A 23,987-nucleotide genomic window follows, 5' to 3' on the forward strand; every position below is an offset into this window, starting at 1 on the left:
AATTTCCAATCATCTAGTTCTGAATTTGTGAGATGTAGTATCCCTCTGTGTCCTCTTTCCAATGCCACAAGTCTGACCCAAATTGGATTCTCCAAGGAAGAGTTATGTGAAATCTCCCACAGTGACTTGCTTATAGACTAGTTCAGTAGAGCGAACTTGTACGATGTGCCACGTGTCATTGTTTCTACCTTTGGATCTGAAACATGTATACAACAAACTACAGTCTGTCCTCTTTCTGTACCTTCTTACGAAATTTCAATCCGATTCCCAGAGAGAAAGTTATGGAGATTTTCCCCAGGTCACCTGTTTTGAATGTAATTCAGGAGTTTGGAAAAAGACCAAGGTTCAGCGCGATTTCTTCTCAAATGGGTTTTTGTTGTGACTTCTGAAACGTCACAGAAAAAAACTTATAGCGAAAATTCCACGATGACCTATTTGGAGCAGCGAAACCCTAGAATCCAAAGCTCTAATACCAAATGTTATGAAACCAGCTCAAGAAAAGATAGAAAAGATAGATCAACGCCTTAGAATTCAGCCTCTTCGAGGGGGCAACCTCCTTTACATTACATAAATGAACAATTCTTGGATGATTCAAATGACAAAACCTCCTTTCTATATATAGGAGTCTAAGGAGTCACAATATAATCCAGCCGACCTAACAATAATAATATAAAGCCACAAAAATAATAATAGAGGGATTCTATGGGGCACAGTAGTAACAATATGGGGGCAATAGGGGCACAAAAATATTAATAAGGGGTATAACTACAATAGTAATGGGGTAATCACTAGTATTATAGGGACCCAACAACTCGCGAAGGAGATCATAATATACTTCCAGTTCTGATGAAGAACAAAATTTTCCGACATGAATATTCTCTACAACATCTGGTTTGATCGAGATATTTATGGAAATAGTTTCTTCAATATTAGATAAATTTCGCTCAGAATCCACCGTATTTACAGTATTTTGAAGCGATTGAGAGCTTCCGTGGATCATCGGGATGCTTCCCGTAACTTGTGAACTGTTGGGGAGAAATGTTTATTCGTTGATGATTGTAATTCCTCCTTGAAAAGGAAATGCAATCTTTTTGAAGTATGTTGACACAACAGTGGCCATAGCATAAGTCCAGGGCCTTCCCAGTAGGATGTTGTAATTGAGGTTTCCATCGATAAATTCAACGTCAATTTCTACCATTTTTCCCCCCAGTTCAACTTGCAAGTTACTTAAAATCCCATACTGGGTGTATGTCCATTCATCGAATGCTTTTAACGTCGTTGACGATCGTGACAAGGGTGGTGAGCCTAAAGTTTTCCAGCAACTCATTGACATAATACATGTAGATGCCCCCTCATCAATAATTGTTCGATGAATAGTTTTGTTGAGGGCTTTCACTTGAATGAGGAAAGAGAGTTGAGCTGGTAATTGAGGTTCATATCCTTTATGATTAAAGGCCACAAGATTGGAATCTGCTGGGTCAATCCCACCTATTGCTGATAATAGAGCCTACTTTTGGGAGGGGCAATTTTGCAGCACTTCAAGTGTCGACATAGCAGATGGCGATTGGGCTAGGTCCTCTACTATATTATAATTATGTGCTGCTCTGGCACGAGGATTAAATGTCCATTTGTGTACTACTCCCTGTGGCAGCTTTATCATTAGTTCAGGAATGATCGGTGGCACAACTTTGGTCAAAGTTATTGTCGAACTACTAGGTTGATCAGTAGCCTTGTTGTTCGACAGCTGTGGATTCCCGTAATCTTTATTCCTTGTCGATATCCAAGCATAATTTTGCTATTTGGAAATGTACAACAAAAGCACTTGGGATGGGGAAGCATTGTCGCTAGCAACCACATTGGTTTCTGGGTTTGGAAACGGGTCAGTCAATACCGCGGAGGTTTTTGAGTTCTTAAAGAATTTCTTAATCTCAGCTTTATGTGGACAATTTCTCATCTAATGGTCTTCATCGCATATGAGACATGGCTGACCAGGTTTCTTTTGCCCATAAGGGTTTTCAGAAGATTTTTCAGGAGACGAATCATCCTATTTCTTCTTTTTACCATTATTTTTCTTCTTGCCCCCTGGTTGTTTTGGTTCTTTGCCTTTGTCGGTCAACATGGTATTAACCTCCGAGGCAAGAAGTTCTTCATTTTCATTTTGACTGGAAACTGTGTGGGCTTTCTTAGATGTAGCGTTTGCAGTTTCCGTGCTTGTTGTACCTATCACGCCATCGTTGGCATGAGAGTATTTGTTTGATTTAGGAGGAGGAGGAATGGAAAAATCTGGTCTAGGAGCATCAGGGATTTTGGCATAGAGCGTGCGAGACTGAGTATAGATCAAGTCTAGATATTGCGCACGAGCAATGACTTTCTCTTCAATGACAATCCCCCCTTTAGCCACATCTTCTGTAATAGAAGTTAACAATGACTTAATACACCATTCAACTAGCAGCTGATCAGGAACATATGTTTTCACCATTCGACGATGACGTCGCCACTCATGAATATGATTAGATATGTGAGTGGCTGTCATCTGCTTAAACTTGGTAAGAAGCTCCATTCCTATTTCATACCTTATTGGTAACTAAATATGGGTTAAAAAGGTGGTGGTAAGGGCGCTAAAGTTATCAAATGAAGCTCTAGACAATTTGATGTACCATTTTGCTGCCATACCAGTTAACATTCACTGAAAAAGGTGAAGCCTAATCGAATCATCATTGAGAGTGTTGGACAAACACCACAGATGAAAGGTCGTCATGTGATTCGACGGATCTTCACCTAGATTTCCATTGAATTTAGGAATATGTGACAGAAGTTTATGAGGAATCGCTGGCCAAGGGGCATAAGCAATTGGATCATTTGTTAGCCGATTCAGATCTGGTAATTCTAAAGTTGCTACAAAAGGCAACTGTTGATTCAGGTTTGGCGAAGCATACCCAAGATAAGATGGGATCACCTGAGCAGTGGGTCTTTGCATACCAGCATAATGTATTTGATGCTGATAACTTTGATAAGGTTGATGGGCATAACCATTATGATATGATTTATGGTGACTGCTTTAAATATACGACTGCCCATTACCTGCAAAGCCTTATTACTCAGGTCCTCGGTAAGCTTGTTGGAATTGCAGTTATTGATATTGCACCATCCATGGTTGTGAAGCCATTTGCTGTTGTCCAATACTGGATATTTGACCAAGATGAGGGGTGATAGTACCCATTTGAACCTAAGTCACTCCAGTTAAGGAGCCACTAATCGGCGATTGTGGTTGTGTCATGGAGACAAGAGGTTGTTGTATTATGACCTGAGAGACTTGAGGTTGACATACAACAGGCAATGCCTGTACTTGTGACACCGTCACAATAGCCGGCGTAGTGGGGATATTCGACACAGGTAGATTTGGTTGCATTGAATATACAACTCTTGGCTGTTGTGGCAGTATTGGCACCCAACCAGTAGATGTGATTCCAGCTTGACCCGAATTCTGTTGTGAACTCAGGGAACAATGAAAGGGCATAATGCCCCCCATATGGCGGCAATCTAGTGTTCAAAGGAAATATTGGCCTCTGGAGACCGGACTGCTGAAATTGATACTGTTGTGAAGGATCAATTTGCCGAGACTCAACATAAGAAATTCCAGATATTATTCCGAACGAACAAACGAGAACAAACCATACTATCGAAACAGTCCCTGGGTGGACTTCATCTAGCAGTTGAGAGCCAGTTGGGACAGATGGTACACCAGCAAACATTGTTGGAGTGGTGGGAAGAGGTTCTGCTGCTGCTGTGCCAGATGACACAGTCCTAGATATCGATGGTTGTTCAGACATATCGAGTCTATCCAAAATATTTCCTAGCGATTCTACAGGAACTTGCGATGAATGATGAACAACTTCTATCGTATAAGGATATAGGTGGATCCTAGTTCCAAAATGAAATGGGGTACTGGATTGAAGATCCTCCGTAATCTCTTCTATAGCAATCAATCTAGGTGGAAGAGGTAGATTGTCAGGTCCGTAAAATATTTCTGGTGCCGAATAAGGTGTAGACTCTGTAGCGACAGATGTTGGAGGGGTGACACCTTCCGAATCAGCCCGATATGGAGTTGGTTTAGGAATTGAAGTGTTTACCGTTACACTAGGATTAGTTCTAATGTCCACTTGTAATTGTAGAACTTCTTCTGTAGAGGCAGGGATACCAGAAATAGTTGGAGTAACTGGAGTCTCCAAGGATGTCGAAACACAAATTTCAAGCAAACCAGGAGACTTTGACCCAGTTAAACGAGTTCGCCTGGCCCGTAATGGTTTTGTTTCCAGAGTCAAATATGGTTGACTCGTTAGTCTTTGCGAATAACGAGGTTTTGATTGACTTTCTTCCATGATTGCGGATTACTTGATAAACTAAAAATAAAAAGGGGAAAATGTTATTCTGAATTAAATGAATTTTATGATGCTTTGACACAACTTGCTTTTTCAATTTTTAAGAGTCGAGAAAAAGCTAAAGATGACTCTAGTCGCCTTCGATTTTTAATAAGCGTGAAGTGACAAGTTCTCAGATGGACCTTTTCTTTTAAGGAGTTTGAAAAGGAACGAAAGTGACTACTCTGGAAATCTAGACAGAGGGATTACCAAACCAATCGCAAAACTGCAAAATACTTTTCACGGTACGGCAGTCAATCTTCCGGAATGTTGTGTTCAGTGCATTGTGATTGATAGGGCAACAGACATGACTTCCTAAGGATAAAGGATATAGCCTATTATGGTCTCCCAATAGATACACGAAGGTACTTGGGAGCACAAGTCTGTACTGACACTTGTTGTCTCAAAGAGGAGGAATCACCCAACCTACGATGAAAGTGATAGTTACCAGGATTTACGACACCAGAATAGTCTCTAGCCTAGACTTCTAAATGTTGTGCGTTAGGTTCCAAAGCGTTTTTATGTTCATTGAAATTTATTTTACAGTTGATCTTTCTTAAGAAGTTTTCCTTTAAGGTTCACCACGTGATGTAGATATACAATTCCTAAATATGCAATCTAAGATGATAAATAGTCGTTTATTCTTCTTTTTGCAATGAAAATCCTAGCTACTAAGGAAAGAGAAGTAAAATCCTTTCAACATAGAGCAAAGAGCACACACTAAGATGCACTGTCCTAAATCAATTTCCACAAGCAGTCTAAATGCAAATGCACATGCATGTATTTGTTTTCCACTTTCTTAATGTGTGAATGACAAAAAGAATGCTAAGTACAGATCTGAACTATCTTTCTTTCAAAGCGATAATACTAACAATTTTCTTTTCAAAAACGAAAGGAAGACTAAGACGAAACTTTGCGATTTTGAATTGAAAACTGCTTTCGACACTTGAAATACTATTAATTCAAATCAAATACAAGAGAAAAAGTGTAATCAACTATCAAAAAGAGGAGGATTCTTTTCTTTGACTGAAAATGACACTTGCGACACTTTCAAATCAAAAGACGACTGTTCTATTAAGCTATTGTTTGTAAACAGAACTGTAAATGACGAAAAATACATAAAAAAAAAATCACAATTCTTCATACAATGGAGGCTGAATAATGCATAGGAAGGGAGTTTCAATAGTGATATATTGATCATAGACAACAAAACTACTGAATAAATTTGAAGACAATGAAGAAAAAACCAAAATCTAGAGGCAGAAATAGTCTTATCTGATCATCACACCTGTAACACAGGGAAACATGTATGCATCTCACCTACAACACACGAGAGGTGTGATGCATCTAGACTATCAAAGGGAGATAGTGCGATGGTCCAGGGACGAGACTGGGCTTGGTTTTTGCTCACAATTTGCAGCTTAGTTCAGGGATTTAGGCTGAGCTAATGATAGTCAGTAAATAAAAAGCATAGGGGATGATCTAATGAGGTTACTTGAGCTACCACCAAGGCACTTAGGATGTTTGCAAGTCAGATGTTTAATTAATAAACTAACCCGAAGATTGACTGAAGGAACGTTTATCTACTTTGCAGTTGCATAGAAAAAGCAGTTCGAAGGTTAGTTGGCTTAACGTCAGGCTCCCTCTGTAGTTTATAAAGCAAACAAACTAGAAACAAACAAAAAATATATTCACTCCCCAATGGAGTCGCCATTTTGTTATCGGGAAAACTAGTGTCCATTCAGAGCTTCTAGTCCCACTAAGACGGGTAGCTATCTTAGAAACAAACAAACTAAAGTCACTTGTGTTTTCCTTTATGAGAAATAGATGAGAGAGAAGTAGAGAGTACCAACCTCAGTCTTTTGCTTGGCTCCTTGCTTGCTTCCTCTCCCCTCTGACAGATCTTTGCCACTCCTTCCTCACTTGTCCTGCTTCAAAGAATACCTGTAGAGTCAAAGCAGCATAATACCATCAAAGCATAGAGATCTATAATAATAAACAATATAGGATCAGATATATACTAACCATACAAATTCATATATCAATACAAGATTCAGAGATATACAAGAATATGAAGGAAAACTCAAATAGCTTTATTGATAGAAGTAGTAGAAGAGAGGATTACAACCCATTGATCTGACCCAGCGCCATCCTCCCAGCATGAAAGCCCTCTTCACCTAATGAAAAGCTAGATCACCCAACACTATGATGTTCCACAGAGAAACCAACAGCACTTTGTTACAAGATACAAAATTCCAGCCTTTGGATCTCTAGGATGAGGGATCCATATATAGATGTTTGTAGGTGGGTGAGTCAGCTTTTGGGATTTTTATTAGTGTCATCTCTTTGATAGTTCTTGGTTCCACTTGGATATTTCATGATCCATTACTGATCCCTGGGAAAATTCAGAGAAGCAAGTGTCAAATGGGCAGTTTCTAGAAGATTCTCTGGGTTTCCACCTAGCAAAATACCTTTGCCATTTGTCTACTCTCACCCATTGTACCCTACAGAAGGATTTTCAGTATGCATTGCACATTTTGCATGTGGCAGGTGAGATGCATCGCACCCTTAGCACTGAGCAGTCTGTATGGTCTTGTTTTGACTAGTTCTGAGTAGTTTTTCAGGGATAACTTCTGGGAGATGATGTAATTAGCTGACCTTGCTCCTTTAGGGTATGAAAGAACACTTTTAGGGGCTTAGAAGCCCTTGGTTTATGGACATATGAGATTGGGGTTGTAGTGCCCAAATATGTCTATAACACATGGAGGAAGGAATGAGAGGATAGGATGCACTTTAACTCATTTCTCATCCATTTTCGAGCTCATAGGAATTGGTAAGTGAGGGAACCTTCTAGATGACTCCAAAAGATAAGAATATTCCCCAAACCCTATGTGAATTCACTCATTCTCACCTAGCGCAGGTGAAAGGAAGCCTAAGTGCTTTGCAAAGCACCTTGGCAGTGGGCTCAACTACTCTGCAATGCACCTTTACAAGGGATTACTTGCGCTGGTCCCTCTAGAGGTTGTTTCTGGATGTCTTCAAGTCATGAAACTATCTGGGAAGGAGGCATTCAAAGGGGTGACTTGTTTAGGGCATGAAGCAACTAAATTTAGGGTTTGATGAGCCCTAAAACACTGATCTAGATGTTGGGATTTGATGTGCCCAAATGGATCTGTAACAGCTATCCCCTAGGCATGAAGTCCAAAAAATGCCAATGTCGAATGAAATTCTTTACAATGTGATGAGGAGGTATCAAATTGGAAGGGGACCTTCATCAATTACAATACGTATATCATGATATTTTATTTTACATGAATCGCTGAGGGAAGGCATACCCATGCTCAGCTTATAAAATTTCATTACATGTACAAAAACAATCTTCTACATATATAGACCCATGATTGGAATGACCATCAATGTAAAGCCATTGTACATATGATTTAGTACTCGTAAAATTGCAGCTTGGATAGATGAAACTAGATCAGGGGTCTTCTATCTCCTTCAACTGTTCACTCAAGTATGAGTCTAACCATGTGAATATGTGATCTGAAGTTGAACATGGGAAGACATCATCTGATTACCAGCCAATGATGTAAGTTGTTAACAGATGCGAGAGAAATCACTGATAATGATAATGATCCTTAAGTTACTACAATACGTTCTGCATGGTGTGAATGGATGATTGATGTCGAACACCATACACAGTCTTTTGGTCAAAGGCCATTGATGTATACATATCTTTGGAAGTGAGAAACTTGCCATTGATGTATAAAAGCTTCAAGGTACTGAATGGGTGATTCTAAGTCAACTTCTTGGATAATGAGCTGATGTTGACAAGAAGCAACTTGTTGCAGGAGGGCCTTGATGCATCCCACATCAATGACACGAAATGAGTGTAGTGATTTTGGAGATGGAATTTGACTGATGACATAAGGTTCAGGAATGGCGGTTATGAAAATGAAAGTTTATGGTACTGTAAAGGATGACTTCTCTTGAACATAGCGGTGACACTGAATAAATTGGAAACATTGATCCAAAACCAAAGTAATGGGTGGTGTGATAGACCATAGTGTGATAACCATCAAGCAGATAAACCAACCCAAATAGTTTGAATGAATTAGTAGCATTGACCCAAAACCAAAAGTGATGGATGGTGTGATAGACCATAGGTATGATAACCGTCAAGTAGATAACCCAGCCCAATAGTCAAGGAGATGAGGTGAAAGTGTCATGTTCAAGAGCGACCTACTATCATAAAGTGGTTTTCCCCTTTTTCCCATTTTCCTAGTAATTTCCGACCAATACCTCTTTATTTTTGTCTAGCTTGAGGAGGATAACATATGCTTATTGTATAATTTCACCCTTCGAGCAAATCCATTGCTATTTGATGCTTTAACGAGTCTAGGGAAGGTGAAACTCAGGGTTGTCTAGATGGACAAGTTTGTCGTTATTTGATGTTTTAACGTGTTTAACGACAAAGATAACTCGGTCCTTTTCATGTTTAGAGAGTTTGAAAAGGGATAGAAAGAAAAATCCACAAGTTCTTTTTTGTAAATTAATCTCTCAAGCCTGAAAAAGCGTAAAATAATACAAGAGAGATATTGTTTCCAATCCATTAACGAGCTAGAAAGGACAAGCGCTCGGTAATATTTTCATGTTTAGAGAGTTTGAAAAGAGATTAAAGAGGACTCCACTTTGAGGAACGAGTGATGTCTAGGGTAGCAACTAGTTATAATGATGTTTTGAACTTCTCAAAACATGTTGATTTATATGAAGAGGTTGGATAATGAGACCACTAATTGCAACTGTTCCTCAAAATGGGTAAAACAACCAAATCATCCAAGCAGATAGTGATGATGGAAGGAGAAAAACCAAGGCTCATCTGGTGTAAGAGGTTGATAGAATGGAAATCACAAGGGTTAAAATGGAAATGGGTTCATTTTTAGACAAGATTGAACCATAGGGAACTATGCTTGGATTCAGTTTCATGTTTACACAAGCTTGAAATGAAAAACTGTGATCGGATTCAGTTTCATGTTTACACAATCTTGAAACGAAAAACTATGCTTGGATTCAATTTCATTTTTACACAATATTAAAATGAAGAACTATGCTTGAATTCAATTTCATTTTTACACAAGCTTGAAATGAAGAACTATGCTTGAGATTGGTTTACATGCCCCTAACATGATGAAAGGGAGAGTCTCCTATAACCAGATGGAAATTGTTGCGGTGAAGCAGGATGGTTATCCAACACCTTCCTGGCTTCGTCCAGATAGGGACAAAGGTGAATGGGGTGATTCCCTTCACATAATCTACAGGGAAACTTAACTTTACCACTAGGTGCATGACCCCAAGCTTCATTAGATTCACCTAAGTAGACTACTCGTGGCTATCAGGTGGATGGAATGAAGGTTCTTTTACGAGATCAAGTGAAAGATTTGACTGGGATTTTATGAGATCTAATCAAAGACTCGACTTGGAACTTGCTCCAGGGGACCTTGTTTCATTTTTTAATGAGCTTGACACAAGACAAGGAACTATGCACATATCCTTGGTTTCATTTTTTAACGAGGTTGATACCCGACAAGAAACTATCCTCATACCCTTGGTTTCATTTTTCAAAGAGGTTGACACAAGACAAGGAAGTATCCTCATATCGTTGGTTTCATTTTTTAATGAGGTTGACACAAGACAAGGAACTCTCCTCATAGACTTGTTTCATTTTTTAAAGAGGTTGACATAGTAAAAGAACTATCCTCATATTCCTTGTTTCATTTTTTAATGAGGTTGACACAAGACAAAGAACCATCCTCATATCCTTTGATCACAACTCATAAGAGGTCATGAAGGAGAGTTCTAGTTTTAATTCCCCTAGTACATGATGTAAAACATCACTGAATTGATCGTCAGTTGATGTAGGTATAGAACGGGTTGCCACATGATTGACCGATGGCGGGGAAGATACCATTGGTACAAAAGGACCATTTAGGGAAGATGGTTGACTGGAAGCCATATTTGGATCAGGAAATGAAAGCTGGTCAATGGTGACAATTTTGCCTTCATTTGGGAAACAAATCACTCGAAAGAGTGTTGAAACAATAGATCCCATGTCATAAACATAGTCACGCCCAATAAGTAAATTGTAATCAAAAGGGCCTGGGACTACCATCACATTCAGATAAACGATTTTTCCTCCAAAAATAATAGGTAATTGAGGGAGGATCCGTAATGGTTGAGTGGTTCCTCTCTTAAAAGCCAACAAATTCTGTGTAACAGGCACAAGCGGCGGTGAACCGAGCACTTGCTAAGCAGTTGAGGAAAGGATACTTAGTAATGCACCTTCATCTATAATAGTGCCAAATACAATCATATTACAAACTGTACTACGATCTGGAAAGGAACATAAGAAGGAAGACGACATCTTGCTAGTCGATTCCAATCAAAGGAAGCAACTAGACTACTTGGAGGGGGTACCGTAAGAGCAGAAGAATTAACCCCTTGAGTTACAAGAGTGGGGGGATTTTCCTCCTGTCTTGATGGAATAGGAGGACTACCCCCAAAATTATTAGAATCTGAAGAAACGAAAAGAACCTGAGTGGTATCATATTCGCTCTCTTTTGAAAAGTTACGATTAACTGAAGGTGAAATCTGGTAAACGGTTACCTTGACCTATTGATTTGGGTCAGGTATAGACTCATAGGATTCACTTTCAGGGAGAGTGGGTTTGACTAACAGTTAATTTGAGTCAGTCACTTCATCAACTAGCGAAGGATTAAGGGATAATTTTCTGTAACCAGATGGAAGTCGTTGCGGTGAATTAGGAAGGTTATCCAACACTTTTTTGGCTTCATCCAGATATGGACAAATGTGAATGGGTGATTCCCTTCACATAACCTACAAGGAAACTTAACTTTACCCTTCTTTCCATGAACATTAATAGCACTAGTTGATGGTGTGTCACCAACATGATCTCCAAAAGTTGATGACACAGGATGATGTTAACGAGAAGACCATTCTTCTAATATCTGATGAATATTAGGACAGTTTCGAAGAAGATGGTCTCCCACACAAAGTTTGCATGGATATCGAACTCTGTGAGGCTTGATGGATGGTTTCTCATCATATTTTGCATTCAAAACAATGGTTGCTTGGTTTCCCCTCTGCTAAATTTTCTTCTTATTCTTCTTCTTCCCTTTCTTCTTCTTCTTAGCCACCTGGTTACTATTACCAATACTTTCACCAGGAGAAGAGGAAGAAGGAAAAGGGTAAACTTTAGGATCAACTAGAGGCTGATTTTGTCCAGTTGGAGGTGTACTTGATTGCATAGAAATCATGAAATTTTGAACCAAGGAAGTTGAAAACAACCATACTAGCAAGCCAATGGTAAATCCTGGAATGGAAAATGTAGCCATATAAGGAGCACCAATATTTCTGAAAGGAGTAAAAGGACTAGGATTCCCATCAAAAGGAATTCCTTGATCGGTGGGCTCTAGATTTGTCACCATATGTTTCAACCCAAGATCAACTAAGGAGTGAGCATGGAGGATGTTATCCAGGGTCAATTAATTTTATTTTAATCAAAGTAACATAAAATACAAAAGAAGGATAATCTAGGCAAAAGGTTTACCAAGCAACTGTGAACTACAAAATACCTCCCAGCGAACCGAGAAGTACGGGAAGGAAATCTCCCCGAATGCTTTGTTTGGTGTATCACAGTTTACAAGGCGGTAAACTCGATTACCTAAGGATAGATAGCAACCTAGTGTTGTCCTCCCATATATACCTAAAAGTACGTGGAGGCGCAATCCGTATAAGCATTGTCTAATGCAAAACCGCACAGTGAGAGCATTCCCATATACTTTACATATTGTAACACCGCCCTATATACCCGAAGGTACATGGATGAGCTACGATATACTCACGTACGTGGAATGAGGTATCAAACTCGGGATGTATTGTAGACAAGTTAGCGACAAATTATTTGTTTTATGATGCTGAAACACATATGTAGCCTAGACCTATAAATGCTTTTCATTAAGTGACAATGCTCCATTAGGTAAATTCAGATAAATTTTAAGTTGATCTTCTTTAGAATTTTCCTTTCAAGGTTCACCACATGATGTACTTTTGCAATTCCTAAAATGAAACTAATATGATAAGCATTCTTTCCATTCAATTTAACAATGAAAATCCTTAGCTAGTAGGGATAGACCAATCAGATTTTTGGCAAAGAGTAAAGAACACATCTAATGCAATTTCCCTATTCCTTTCAAGCATTCACAAACTAAAATATGAACAATGCAAGTTTTCCTTTTCGAATCCCTTAATGTTATGATGAACAAAAAGGAAATATGCACATACAATCAATCAATATTTAATAAGAACGAAGACTTTGACAGCAGTTCTATTTCGAAGGAAAACAAGAATTTATGACACTTCCTTTCAAACAAAGATTAATAAATTATATTCTAAATTTGAATAAAGAATGATAATGACAAAGAAAACATTTAAGAAACATTACTCAATCAAGTCAAAGTAGGGCTAGAGAAGGAGATATAAATTTGTTCTTTGAGACATTACATTCATTGATTAATCAACAAGCAAACAAACCAACAAAAGTTGGCAAAAACACTTTCCAAAGGTGGGAAATTGACCTAAGGTTGATTAGTGCAGGTCAAAGAGGGCCTAACTACGTTACAGAGCACTGTCTCTCACTCAAGGGTGCTCTGCAGAGCACTGTCCCCTGACCAAGCCTTTGTTGATTTCTGGGAGGCCACTCAGGAGTCATCTAACTTCAAATTTTGACCAAAATTCAATGAAAATCGCTAAAATACAGTCAATGAAACACAAGTAGGGTCTACAAGAATGTCCTAGGAGGTGGATAAGCTATTAGGAACGTTAATCTCTCCCCAGCGGAGTCGCCAATTTGTTTTGGAGAATTTGGTATCTACGGATAAGTACTAATACCCTAGATAAGTAGTTGTATCTAGAACAACAATTTAAAGTGTTTTAGACTTTTCCTATAAGCAATAGATAAGATGAGAAGATAGAAGACCTACTTGTAGTTCCACTTTCCTCTCGTCTCCCTTGTATTGATTCTATCGCTCCTTCTTGTACTTAATCCACTTGAGAAGTACCCTGTAAACACAACAAAAGACAAAGAACCGATCAAAGCATATGATCTATTGAATATAAGTGAAAGGAATCAGATACAATTCACACACATAAGTATTATGAAACAATACAAATATATGGGAAAAAGGTTCACACATTTTATTAGATAGAAGAAGGAATTACAACCATTGGTGTTTGATTCAAAGCCATTCCTCTAGCTTGGATCCCATCCACATCACATCAAAAGCATGACAAACTTGTAGCATTACAGTACTTTCTTCAAAGCCAAATTTCATAGAAACGTTATCTCCTTACAATTCAACATAATCCATCCCCTGATCACTTAGATGAGTGGTCAATTTATAGGAATATGAAGGAGGTTTTGTCATAAATGGTGGCATTGAATGGCCTTCCATACTTAGAATTAGTTCCAAGGAGGAAGGGATGAGAGGATAGGATGCACCTTAACTCATTCCTCATCCATTTTTTAGCTCATAGGAGTTGATAAGTGAGGGAAACTTCTAGATGACTCCAAAAGATAAGAATATTCCCCAAACCCTATGTGAACTTTACTCATTCTTGCCCAACACAGGTGAATGGAAGCCTAAGTGCTTTGCAGAGCACCCTAGTAGTGGACTCAACTACTCTGCAGTGCACTTTTACAAGTGCTTACCTGCGCTGATCCCTCTAGAGGCTGTTTCTAGATGTCTTCAAGTCATGGAACTGTCCGAGAAGGAGGCATTCAAAGGGGTGACTTGTTTAGGGAATGAAGCAACTGAATTTACGGTTTGATGAGCCCTAAGGCACTAATCTGGATGTTAGGATTTGATGTGCCTAAATGGATCTGTAACACATGTGTTGGCCACTGCCCTAAACAAGAAAACATCCATAGATATCAAAGTTCACGAAAGAGAGGGGAACTCTAAAATCCCTTGCCTTCACCTTTTGGGGTACCATTGTTGTTTTTTTTTGTAATCATTAATGTTCCATGATTTACTTATTTGATCTATGAAGTATATATGAAACATTTCTCAACGAAAAACAAGATAGGGAGACCTTCTATGTGACAAACGAATACTTCAAACTAAGTGAATGGGACTAGGAGGACAACATTTGACAACAACAATAAGGAGTGCATAGAGCATATATCAACTAGTTCTTAAATCTAAGAAGAATGAAAGAAGATTAGATAATAAAATAGAAAAGGAAGGGAACCCAAAAGAGTATCCCTAGAAAGTGGAATTGATAATAGATAATACTTGAGAGAGAAAATCCTCCAAGCCATGACTAGTCCTCTCGAAAGCAAAGACTATGGAGGTGAGGAAGAGCAACATCTTTACTAGCATTTGAAACAAAGAGGAGCCATCACCATCCAAGACCATGAATGTTATAATATTGACATGGTTACCCCTTGGTTTGTGCAAGAAATCACAGGGCTAATTGAAGGTCTAAAGGATTTTTAATGACTTTCATAAGGTGAATGAAAAAAATATGCAAAAGGGCATATGACTGTTATGGTTCTCAATTCAAGTCAAGCAGCATGAATGGGTCAAATATGCATAAAGAAAGTTACATGGTCTGTGTTTCAAAAGTGACTTTGCAACAACACTTGCAGAGTTTTCATGGCAGACAAAACTTATAATTGGAGGAAGTTTGAAACTTTGATGCCATAGCATAATTCAAACAAAGACTTTCTGAATGTGGTCACAAATGTTTTGTGTGCTTGGATCATTTGTTCCAAAGTAGAGAATGATAATGTCCATATCAAACCAAAAATGAAAGGTCTACAGGATACTCTTATATTACAGAAAAAACATTCTTCAGCACACAAGTCAAAGTTTGACAGAAAAGCCCAAAGGAATTAAAAAACATCAGATTGGAAATGGTGTATATAAAGGCAAGTGACCTATCAAGCACCTGAAAAGAAATAATGAGTAAACACCTGAAATTTCACTTGAATCAGTATAAACTTGATGGAGAAGGACATCTACAAATGTGTTGTGGCCGCAGCCACCACCCTATTAAAACCTGCCTTGGTAGCAATTTTGAATGGGTCCCCTAAAAGTCAACCTTTCACCTCTCCAAATAATCTATTTTATCCCAGAGAATTTAACTCTTTGCCGAGTTGAATCTTCATGGTTAAGCCCCCCTTAATCAATCCCTATAGCATGGTTCATTCATGACCTAGCCTAGCCCTTCATTCATTTCCTTCATCGGGACTTTTTCAACCCTCAAAAACCTACTATCGCACCTTTATTTCCATTATAATTCTTTACAATGGAAATGCTTCACAAACATGCATTACTCAACCTTTTTCGCCTATCGCAATAAACACTAAGGCGTAATGTTCACCACTATACTCCGAACCTGACGACATTATTAACCATAATATCTATATCTCTCTCTCTCTCTCTCTCTCTTGCTCGCTCTATATATATATATATATATATATATATATATATATATATATATATATATATATATATATATATATATATATATATATATATATATATATATATATATAGGGTCCGGAGCCCCAATCACATGTCGCAATCGGTGGAACCCAAGGGTTATATATAAGGTGCGCTATGATATACCGAACCCGCCGACAACTATGAATTCGGGTATATAATATTTCACGTCTGGCCTTATGGTCGGATGCAGATTTTCCCATGTATTCCCATGTTTTCGATAAAGTGTTGTGGTCCGGTATTTAAAAGGAAAAGCCCATAAGGCAGACCTACTGGGATTATTAAGTGCAACATATGCATATATCGGGTCTGCTTCCCCAATCGCATATCACAATTGGGCTTCGATGACACCCAAGGTCCATTCACTCGCCATTGAAGCATTGCGATGTGATATGGCAGACCCGACGATAACTATAGGCCCAAGTGTATATCATTTGAAGTCCGGCCTTATGGTCGGTCGTGGGTTTTCCTGTGTTTTCTTGTGTATTTCGCTAAAATGTTGTGGTCCAGGTTTTTGAAATAAAATCCTGTAAAGTGAGTAGGTCTGCCCTCAAAGTGTTGTTAAGACAATCCTTGAGTAAAACGAATATTAGGCACAACGAGAATACGTGTCGTAGCAAGGCCCGATGGTTTGATAATTATAGTTGCTCTACGTGTAAGATTAAACAGAAACGATGGCTGAATGCAAGGTTTGTTTATGATCATGTTGTGTTTCTTCATAAAACTAATGTTAATTATCGTTGCAGGCGAGGAGTAAAAGAGGGGCAAGAGCAGATCCAGAGAGTTCATATATGCATATGTGTTCCATTTAAAGATGCAGCCTTAGGTGTTCCGATTCGGGTTTCCACACGTTTGCTGTGTATCCCCAAAGTGAAATTATCCCAGGTTTCATCATGAAGAGATGACACATAGTAATCCTCTTCTAATTAAAATCTATTCATTTCCCCAGGAAAGGAAGTGCTCCAGCAGATATGCCTTCTACATGTTAGCAATGACACTGACTATTCTACGTCTGTGTATTCTGATCTATATATTAAAAAGAATAGGGGGAAGGCTTAAGGTTAGGGGAAGACCGAGAGTCATTTCCAACTGCATGAGTATTACCTTCGGATAGGAGAGGAGGACTTTTTTTGGGCAGGACAACTTTTGATTTATTGTGAATAAAGCAGACTGTTTGGGTCTAAAAGGAGCCTTTTGTTTCAGATCTATTCTCTTCCTCTTTTATATGTTTGGAATCAGGGTGTTGTTGCTGGCATAAAGATAAATGTGTTTTGAGTTGTGCATATTGATAATATACAGTTCATGGTTATTCCTAGTTATTCGAATATAATTCAATGGCATGCTTAACTCATGAAAGGTTTCTGATTCGAAACTTTGTTAAAAATTAGTTGCAAGTGTTATTTGTATGGAAAGGAATGTGCATTCCTGTATAAGTAACCAGATAGCAATTAGGATTTAATACAACCTTGTTCTTATGTGAACCAGTAATTGATTCATTTGAACTTGGAATCTGTATATGATATTTAACCTCTTTTTGTTATGCTCCTACAGGATAGATTAGGATAGTTAGGACTAGACTAGAGTAGTTAGAAGTAGTGTAGATAGGATTTGATACATATATGTTAGCTGTTTCTTTTGTTTATTTAAATTTAAGTATTCCTCTAGGAAGCAATCTCTCAACACCTTTAACAGTTTATGGGATCCTTTAAAACCTGTTGGAGTGGCCATCCCAAATGAAAGCAGATCTAATTGGGGTCTGTGATTGGGTTAGTTCCCCTTGTTGGTATAGAAAAAATTCACCATGTCAGCAAATTGGTGCTAGAAGGAGGGCCTGAACTACCATCCACAGCTTTTTATGATTTCATCTATAAATGTCATGGATTCGAAAATACTAATGCATGGATTATAAAGGTCAAAAATATCCTTCCCCCCATTCGTAAAAGCCTCATTTCGAAGAAGAGACACTGTGGGAGTATCCTGTCACTAAGGAACAACTAGTCAGAGTACTTACTCGGGCTTACACTTGTTCCCTCTCTCAGCTCCCCATATTTCAGTCTTTACCTCCAAAATCTAAAATAAAGCCAAGGATCTGTTCCATAAATGAAGAGACCTCTGCAACCCCGTCTCTTGGAGATATTATGCTAGAGTCCTTGCAAAGTATCGACACTCCTTGGAAAGAAATTCCTGAGGATCCACTCTCTGAAGGTAATCCCTGGCCTGATTTGAGAAATCCAAATAAAGAACACCTTGAAGAAACCTTCAACCAGAACCTCCCTATCCATAATATGGCTAACGTTCCTCTTCCAGGTGGGAATCAACTTCAACCGGGTGGGAACCAACTCCCACCTCCTCTAGGAGCACTCCCTCCCTGGCTCACTCAGGATGCCATAGTGGTACCTGGGAAACAACATCCCTTACCCAAGAATGCATAAAGAGTACTGCCTAAATTCAATGCTGAGCGGGAGACACTGCTGATAACCATATTCACTCTTTCTTCCTGGTTGTGTGCATGTTGGGGGTAGTCGATGAAGATATAGTATGTCACCTATTCCCTTTTACTCTGATTGGTGCGGCCTCCACATGGTACTTTAGCTTGAGAACAGGATTGATCACCTCGTGGGCTGCCTTTCAACAGGGCTTTTTAGACAAGTATGGCGATGACAAAACACCTACGGCCTTAGTTTTAGAACCATCCCATTTGAAAATGGAAACAAAAGGAAAGGTCAAGGATTTTAACATCCGGTTCAGCACATTGTTCAATAGAATCCTGGCTAATGCTAGACCTACCGAGGAGGTGCTCATGGAATTCTACATCATTGCTCTCCCTGTCCCTACTGTGATGTAGGTCAAAAGGAGTAACGCACAAACCTTAAAGGGTGCTATCGATGAAGCAGTAAAAGTCGAGAATGCAATGATTATTCTCACAACATGCCATCATACAATTAGAGAAAAGAAAGCCTCTCAAGCATCCAAGAAGCATAATGGAAGTGATAACAAAGGGGATGAAACCAAAGAAAAGGATACCACAGATGTGGAAGGTTTGCATCGGATCATTAAGAAACTGACAAACATAGTCATCGATATGAAAAGGAATTTTGGAGAGAGTACAAGCGAGAATGGAGGAGATTATAACAACATAAAACCTTTCAAATATTTCTATCGTAAGAAGATAGAAGGTGCTCATGGTACAATTTCACTTCTTGCTCCACCCAATGAAGGGAATTTAAATATGGAAGAGCTAGCTCTTATCAGATTGCTCCTTAACAATGAAGAACCTATAGTGCAGCCGGAGCCAGAACAAGAAAATGAGGAAGAATACCAAGTAGAAGAGCCATTGGACAAAGAATCTCAAATCAATGTATTGTGGGATTTCTATACAAATGAGAATGATGATGATGAAGGAGATAGTACGACAGAAATCCACACTAATGAAATCCACACACAAAGTAAGGGGCCACTTGCAAGTGTGATGAAGTCTGTAGACCAGACCAAGAAAGATGTTTGCCCTTTGAAGGCATCCACCCCCAATGTTCCTGTTGAGAAGAGTAGACCTAGTGGTGAGTCCAAGAATACTCCAGTTGCAAACTATCCAGAGAAAGACAATACATCTTCGACTGCAATGAGGGTGACTCAAAATAGTAAACTCCCACCTAAGAATGGAAAAATCGGTATGTTTACTCTGCCCTACCCTATTTATAACATTGATTACAACATTGTGGATGATCTTATGAAATCTAGGGCTAATATCACATACTTTGATTTGCTGAAATTAATGGAGCAAAGAGATTTGATCTTGAAAGCTATGAATGATTGAAACTGCAAAACTCCCACCATCTTGAGTAGCCAAACCAAGAATACAGTGTCTAGACCTATTAGTACCCCTAGTACAACCCAAATACCACCAGCTATGGAAGCCACTCTGTCTAAAATGAAACGAAACCCCCAAGATGTCAGTGTAGCCATGGTAGGAAGAAAATCAAAATCCATGACTCCACCTTTCCTTATCACATTTGAAATCCTCAACATGAATGTACACAATTTCTTAGTAGATTTCGGTGCCTTGTCGACTGTGATGCCTTACACTGTTGCTAAAAGAATGCATGCGATACCTGAGAAAACTATGACTCGAATTATGCAATTAGACAGGACAAATGTGAAAGTAATTGGAGAATTGAAAGAGCTGTTGATTCGGATGGATACTAAACCACAATACACACAAGTCATTGATATAGTGGTAGTCGATATACCTGAGGCTTATGGAATGCTGCTTAGTAGGGACTGGTTAGTAAAACTGAATGGATATTTCTCAACTGATTGGTCCCATCTCTTGCTGCCTCAGAATGGGAAGGGTGATATGCTGAGAGTTAATCGTGAAATATACATGAAGTATGTGGTGACGGAATCAAATGGCCCTAATGAACCTGTAATTTTTACCAACTCTATCCATGGGAATTATAGTTTCAATGTTTGTGACACGGAAACTTGTTTTGGAGAATTCCTTGCAGAAACAATTGAAGAAACTCCAATAAACACACAATTGGAAGCTCTCCCCTATAGTCCAACTGATGAACCACCCTGTAATATAGTAGATGATAGAACTAATCTTGTAGGAGGCAATTCAATTGATGTAACATTAGACTCTATATTTTGGACACTCTATTTTGATGGATCTAACTGCATTGAAGGTGCAGGTGTTGGGAGCATTCTCATTGATCCACAAGGGAACCAACATTTGACAGATAGCCGGTTGGAGTTCATGTGCACCAACAATACGACATAATACAAAGGCTTGCTGCAGGGCCTGAAAAATGCCATTGATATGAAGGTAAAAAATCTTAAAGTTTTTGGTGACTCAGATAATTGTGGACTAGGTAAGGAAGAGGATACACTGCAATTCGCCACACCTGGTAAGATACCAACATGAGGTATGGAACTTAATTGACAATTTTGATTCTTTTAATATCACATACATACCTCGAGGGTAAAACCAAGATGTCGATCTAATGGCTGGTATGGCTGCAAAACTTTTGCCTGATTTTAGATTAAAGAAGAATAAATGTTATGTGGAATCCATTTTCAAACCATCCATGCCTGATAACATCTCAAATTAGTAGGTGTTCGAAGATGACGAGCAAATCCTTGAGTTCTTGCATTGCGAGAAGACATTCAAGAATGTAGTCATTGATGAAAAGGAGCATGACATGCTTATGAATGAGAGGGAAGATGAGGAAAATGATCAGTCCAATATGATTTTCAAGTCAGTTGTAAAGATGGATCACTTGTATGACTTGCATGATAAATTCAAGAAGTCGACTATTTTCAAAACGCATAGCTCATCCATGAAGTATGAATTGGTTAACCTTGGAACCAAAGAAGACCCAAAAAATGTCAATGTGGGCTTGGGGTGCTCTCTACAAGAGAAGGCTGCATTTGTTAAGCTATTTAAAGAGTACAGGGATGTCTTTGCATGGAAATATGGAGACTTAAAAACCTTTAATACCAGCATTATGTAGCATGCAATTCTGTTGGAAAAGGAGGCTAAGCCCTACCAACAAAAGCTTCACAAGATGCATCCAAGCCTAGAGCCATTGGTGAAGAAAGAATTAAACAAAATGTTGGATGCTAAAATCATTTTTCCTGTCAGAAACACCCATTGGGTAGCCAATCTCATGCCAGTAAGAAAGAAAAATGGAGACATTAGGTTGTGTATCGATTTCAGAAACCTGAAAAAAGCATCGCAAAAGGATAACTATCTTGTCCCTTCTATGGAACACATTCTTCAATGTGTTTCTGGGTCTAAAATGTTGTCCCTATTAGATGGGTTTTCAAGATATAACCAAGTTTTGGTGTCTAATGGGGATCAGCTTAAGAAAACCTTCAACACTAAATGGGGCACTTACGCATATCGTAGAATGCCTTTTGGACTTATTAATGTGGGCGCCACATTCTAGAGAGCTATGGAATTAGCTTTCCAAGGGTTGATTAACACATCAGTAGTGGATTACATGGATGACATCACTTTGTATTCATATCACAAAAGGGATCATATTTATCACTTGAAATAGATTTTTGAAAGATGCCGAAGATACAGAATATTGTAGAATCTCAAGAAGATCGTCTTCACAGTTACAAAAGGGAAACTATTGGGTCATATCCTTTCTAAAGAAGGGATTGTTATTGATCCTGAAAGAATAGAGACTATAATGGGAATACAACCCCTTGCAAATAAAAGGGCAATGCAATCTTTCTTCGGGAAGATTAAATTTGTTAGGAAATTTGTTTTAGGTTTCACAAAAATAGTGCGTCTTATGCAGCGAATGATGAAAAAAGACGTTGTGTATAAGTGGTGTGATGAAGCTAAGAAATCGTTTCAGCGAATCAAGGAGGCCATTGCAGAAGCTCCTATGTTGGTCAACCCCAATTTCGGCAAGGAATTCTTCTTGTACACTTTTGCTTCTGATGTTTCATATGTCGCAATCCTCACTCAAAAAAATGATGATGGAAACGAAGTCCCTATTTCTTATATGAGCTCTAATCTTCAGGGAGAAAAACTGAACTACCCAAACGTGGAGAAACAAGGCTTTACAATTTTTAAAGCCGTAAAACACTTCTGCCCTTATTTATTAAAGGCTAGGATTAAAGTAATCGTTCCCTATCCTGCTGTAAGAGCCCTCTTTGTGCAGAAAGAAATGGGTGAACAGAGATGAAATTGGATAACCGCACTTTAAGAATTCGACCTCGAGATTAAGCCGACAAAGATAGTTTGAGGGTAGGGATTGTGTAGGCTAGCTACAAAAGCCTTGTAGGATAAAGAAGGGGCGCCCGAAGAACCAGAAGTGCAGAGCATGCAAAATGCACAAGTAGAATTCAGGGAGGAGCCCTATGGATTAATGAGATGTTGATATATGAGCACAAAATGCCAGAAGCACTTTTGGATCTTGAGTCATGGTATCTCGACATACATTTTTATATAGCACGAGGATCATGTCCTGAACACATGGATGCATCGCAAAGGACAGTGCTTAGATTGAAATCTAATTAGTATCACTTGGCCAATGACACATTATACAGAAAAAAACTATGATGGAATCTCGCTGAGATGTTTGGAAAAGGGTGATGTTGATCATGTCTTGAAAGAAATGCATGACGGCCTAGTAGGTGGTCACTGCAGTGGAGAGACCACTGCTCACAAAATATTGACAGTTGGATACTATTGGCCCACAGTGTTCAGAGACTCGCATGCCTATGCTTGCAAATGAAAGGTATGTCAAACCGCCGCAGAAGAAAGCCAACTATTCCTCTCAAGCCCATTATGATTTATCGTCTGTTCCAGCAATGGGGCCTAGATGTCATAGGTGAGATCACTCCAAACTCTTCGCAACAGCATAAGTATATACTCATGGCAACCGACTACTTCACCAAATGGACCGAAGCCATCCCGCTTCGGAAGGTAAACAAAGATGAGGTAATATCATTTGTTGAGAAATTCATTATCAATAGGTTTGGCATCCCTGATGCTCTCATATTTGACAATGCTTCTTACTTTTCATCACTAAAATTGACTAAATTTGCTATTAATAAATCAATTCACATAAGGTATGCATCAAATTATTACCCCTAGGTAAATGGAGTTGTAGAGTCCTTGAATAAAAAGCTCATCTACATAATCCATAAATCTGTTGCCGACAACCAAAAGAACTGGCACAACACTCTAAAAAATGCCCTTTGGGCCGATAGGGTCACCCCAAAAGCGGCCTTAGGAAACTCCTCATACTTCCTCGTCTATGGAAAGGAAGCCATCATGCCTCCCAATGTTACCCTTCCCTCTTTACAACTCTCCCAAGCCTAAAGAGGGACCCCTTCAGCCTTACTTCAAGAAAGGATCAACCAACTAGTGAGGTTGGAGAAATTGAGAGATAAAGCCAGAAATAAATTCAAAAATCACCAAATGATTGTGAAGAGATGGTTTGATCACCAT

General features: G+C 38.8%; 1 protein-coding gene across 1 annotated transcript in view; it reads right to left on the reverse strand.

Moving 5' to 3' along the window:
- LOC149200243 (kinesin-like protein KIN-14U) overlaps positions 1 to 4,379 on the reverse strand; it is a 45,924-nt gene extending 41,545 nt beyond the window's left edge. The window contains exon 1 of the mRNA XM_089400886.1: positions 4,259 to 4,379. Coding sequence (XP_089257012.1) covers positions 4,259 to 4,379 — 121 coding nt within the window. The remainder of the gene's footprint in view (positions 1 to 4,258) is intronic.
- Positions 4,380 to 23,987: the final 19,608 nt, after the last annotated feature.

The sequence above is a fragment of the Pinus tabuliformis genome, chromosome 2_1, assembly GCF_031772625.1.
Source record: "Pinus tabuliformis cultivar Carrire ecotype Pingquan chromosome 2_1, CPIR1, whole genome shotgun sequence".
NCBI lineage: Eukaryota > Viridiplantae > Streptophyta > Pinopsida > Pinales > Pinaceae > Pinus > Pinus tabuliformis.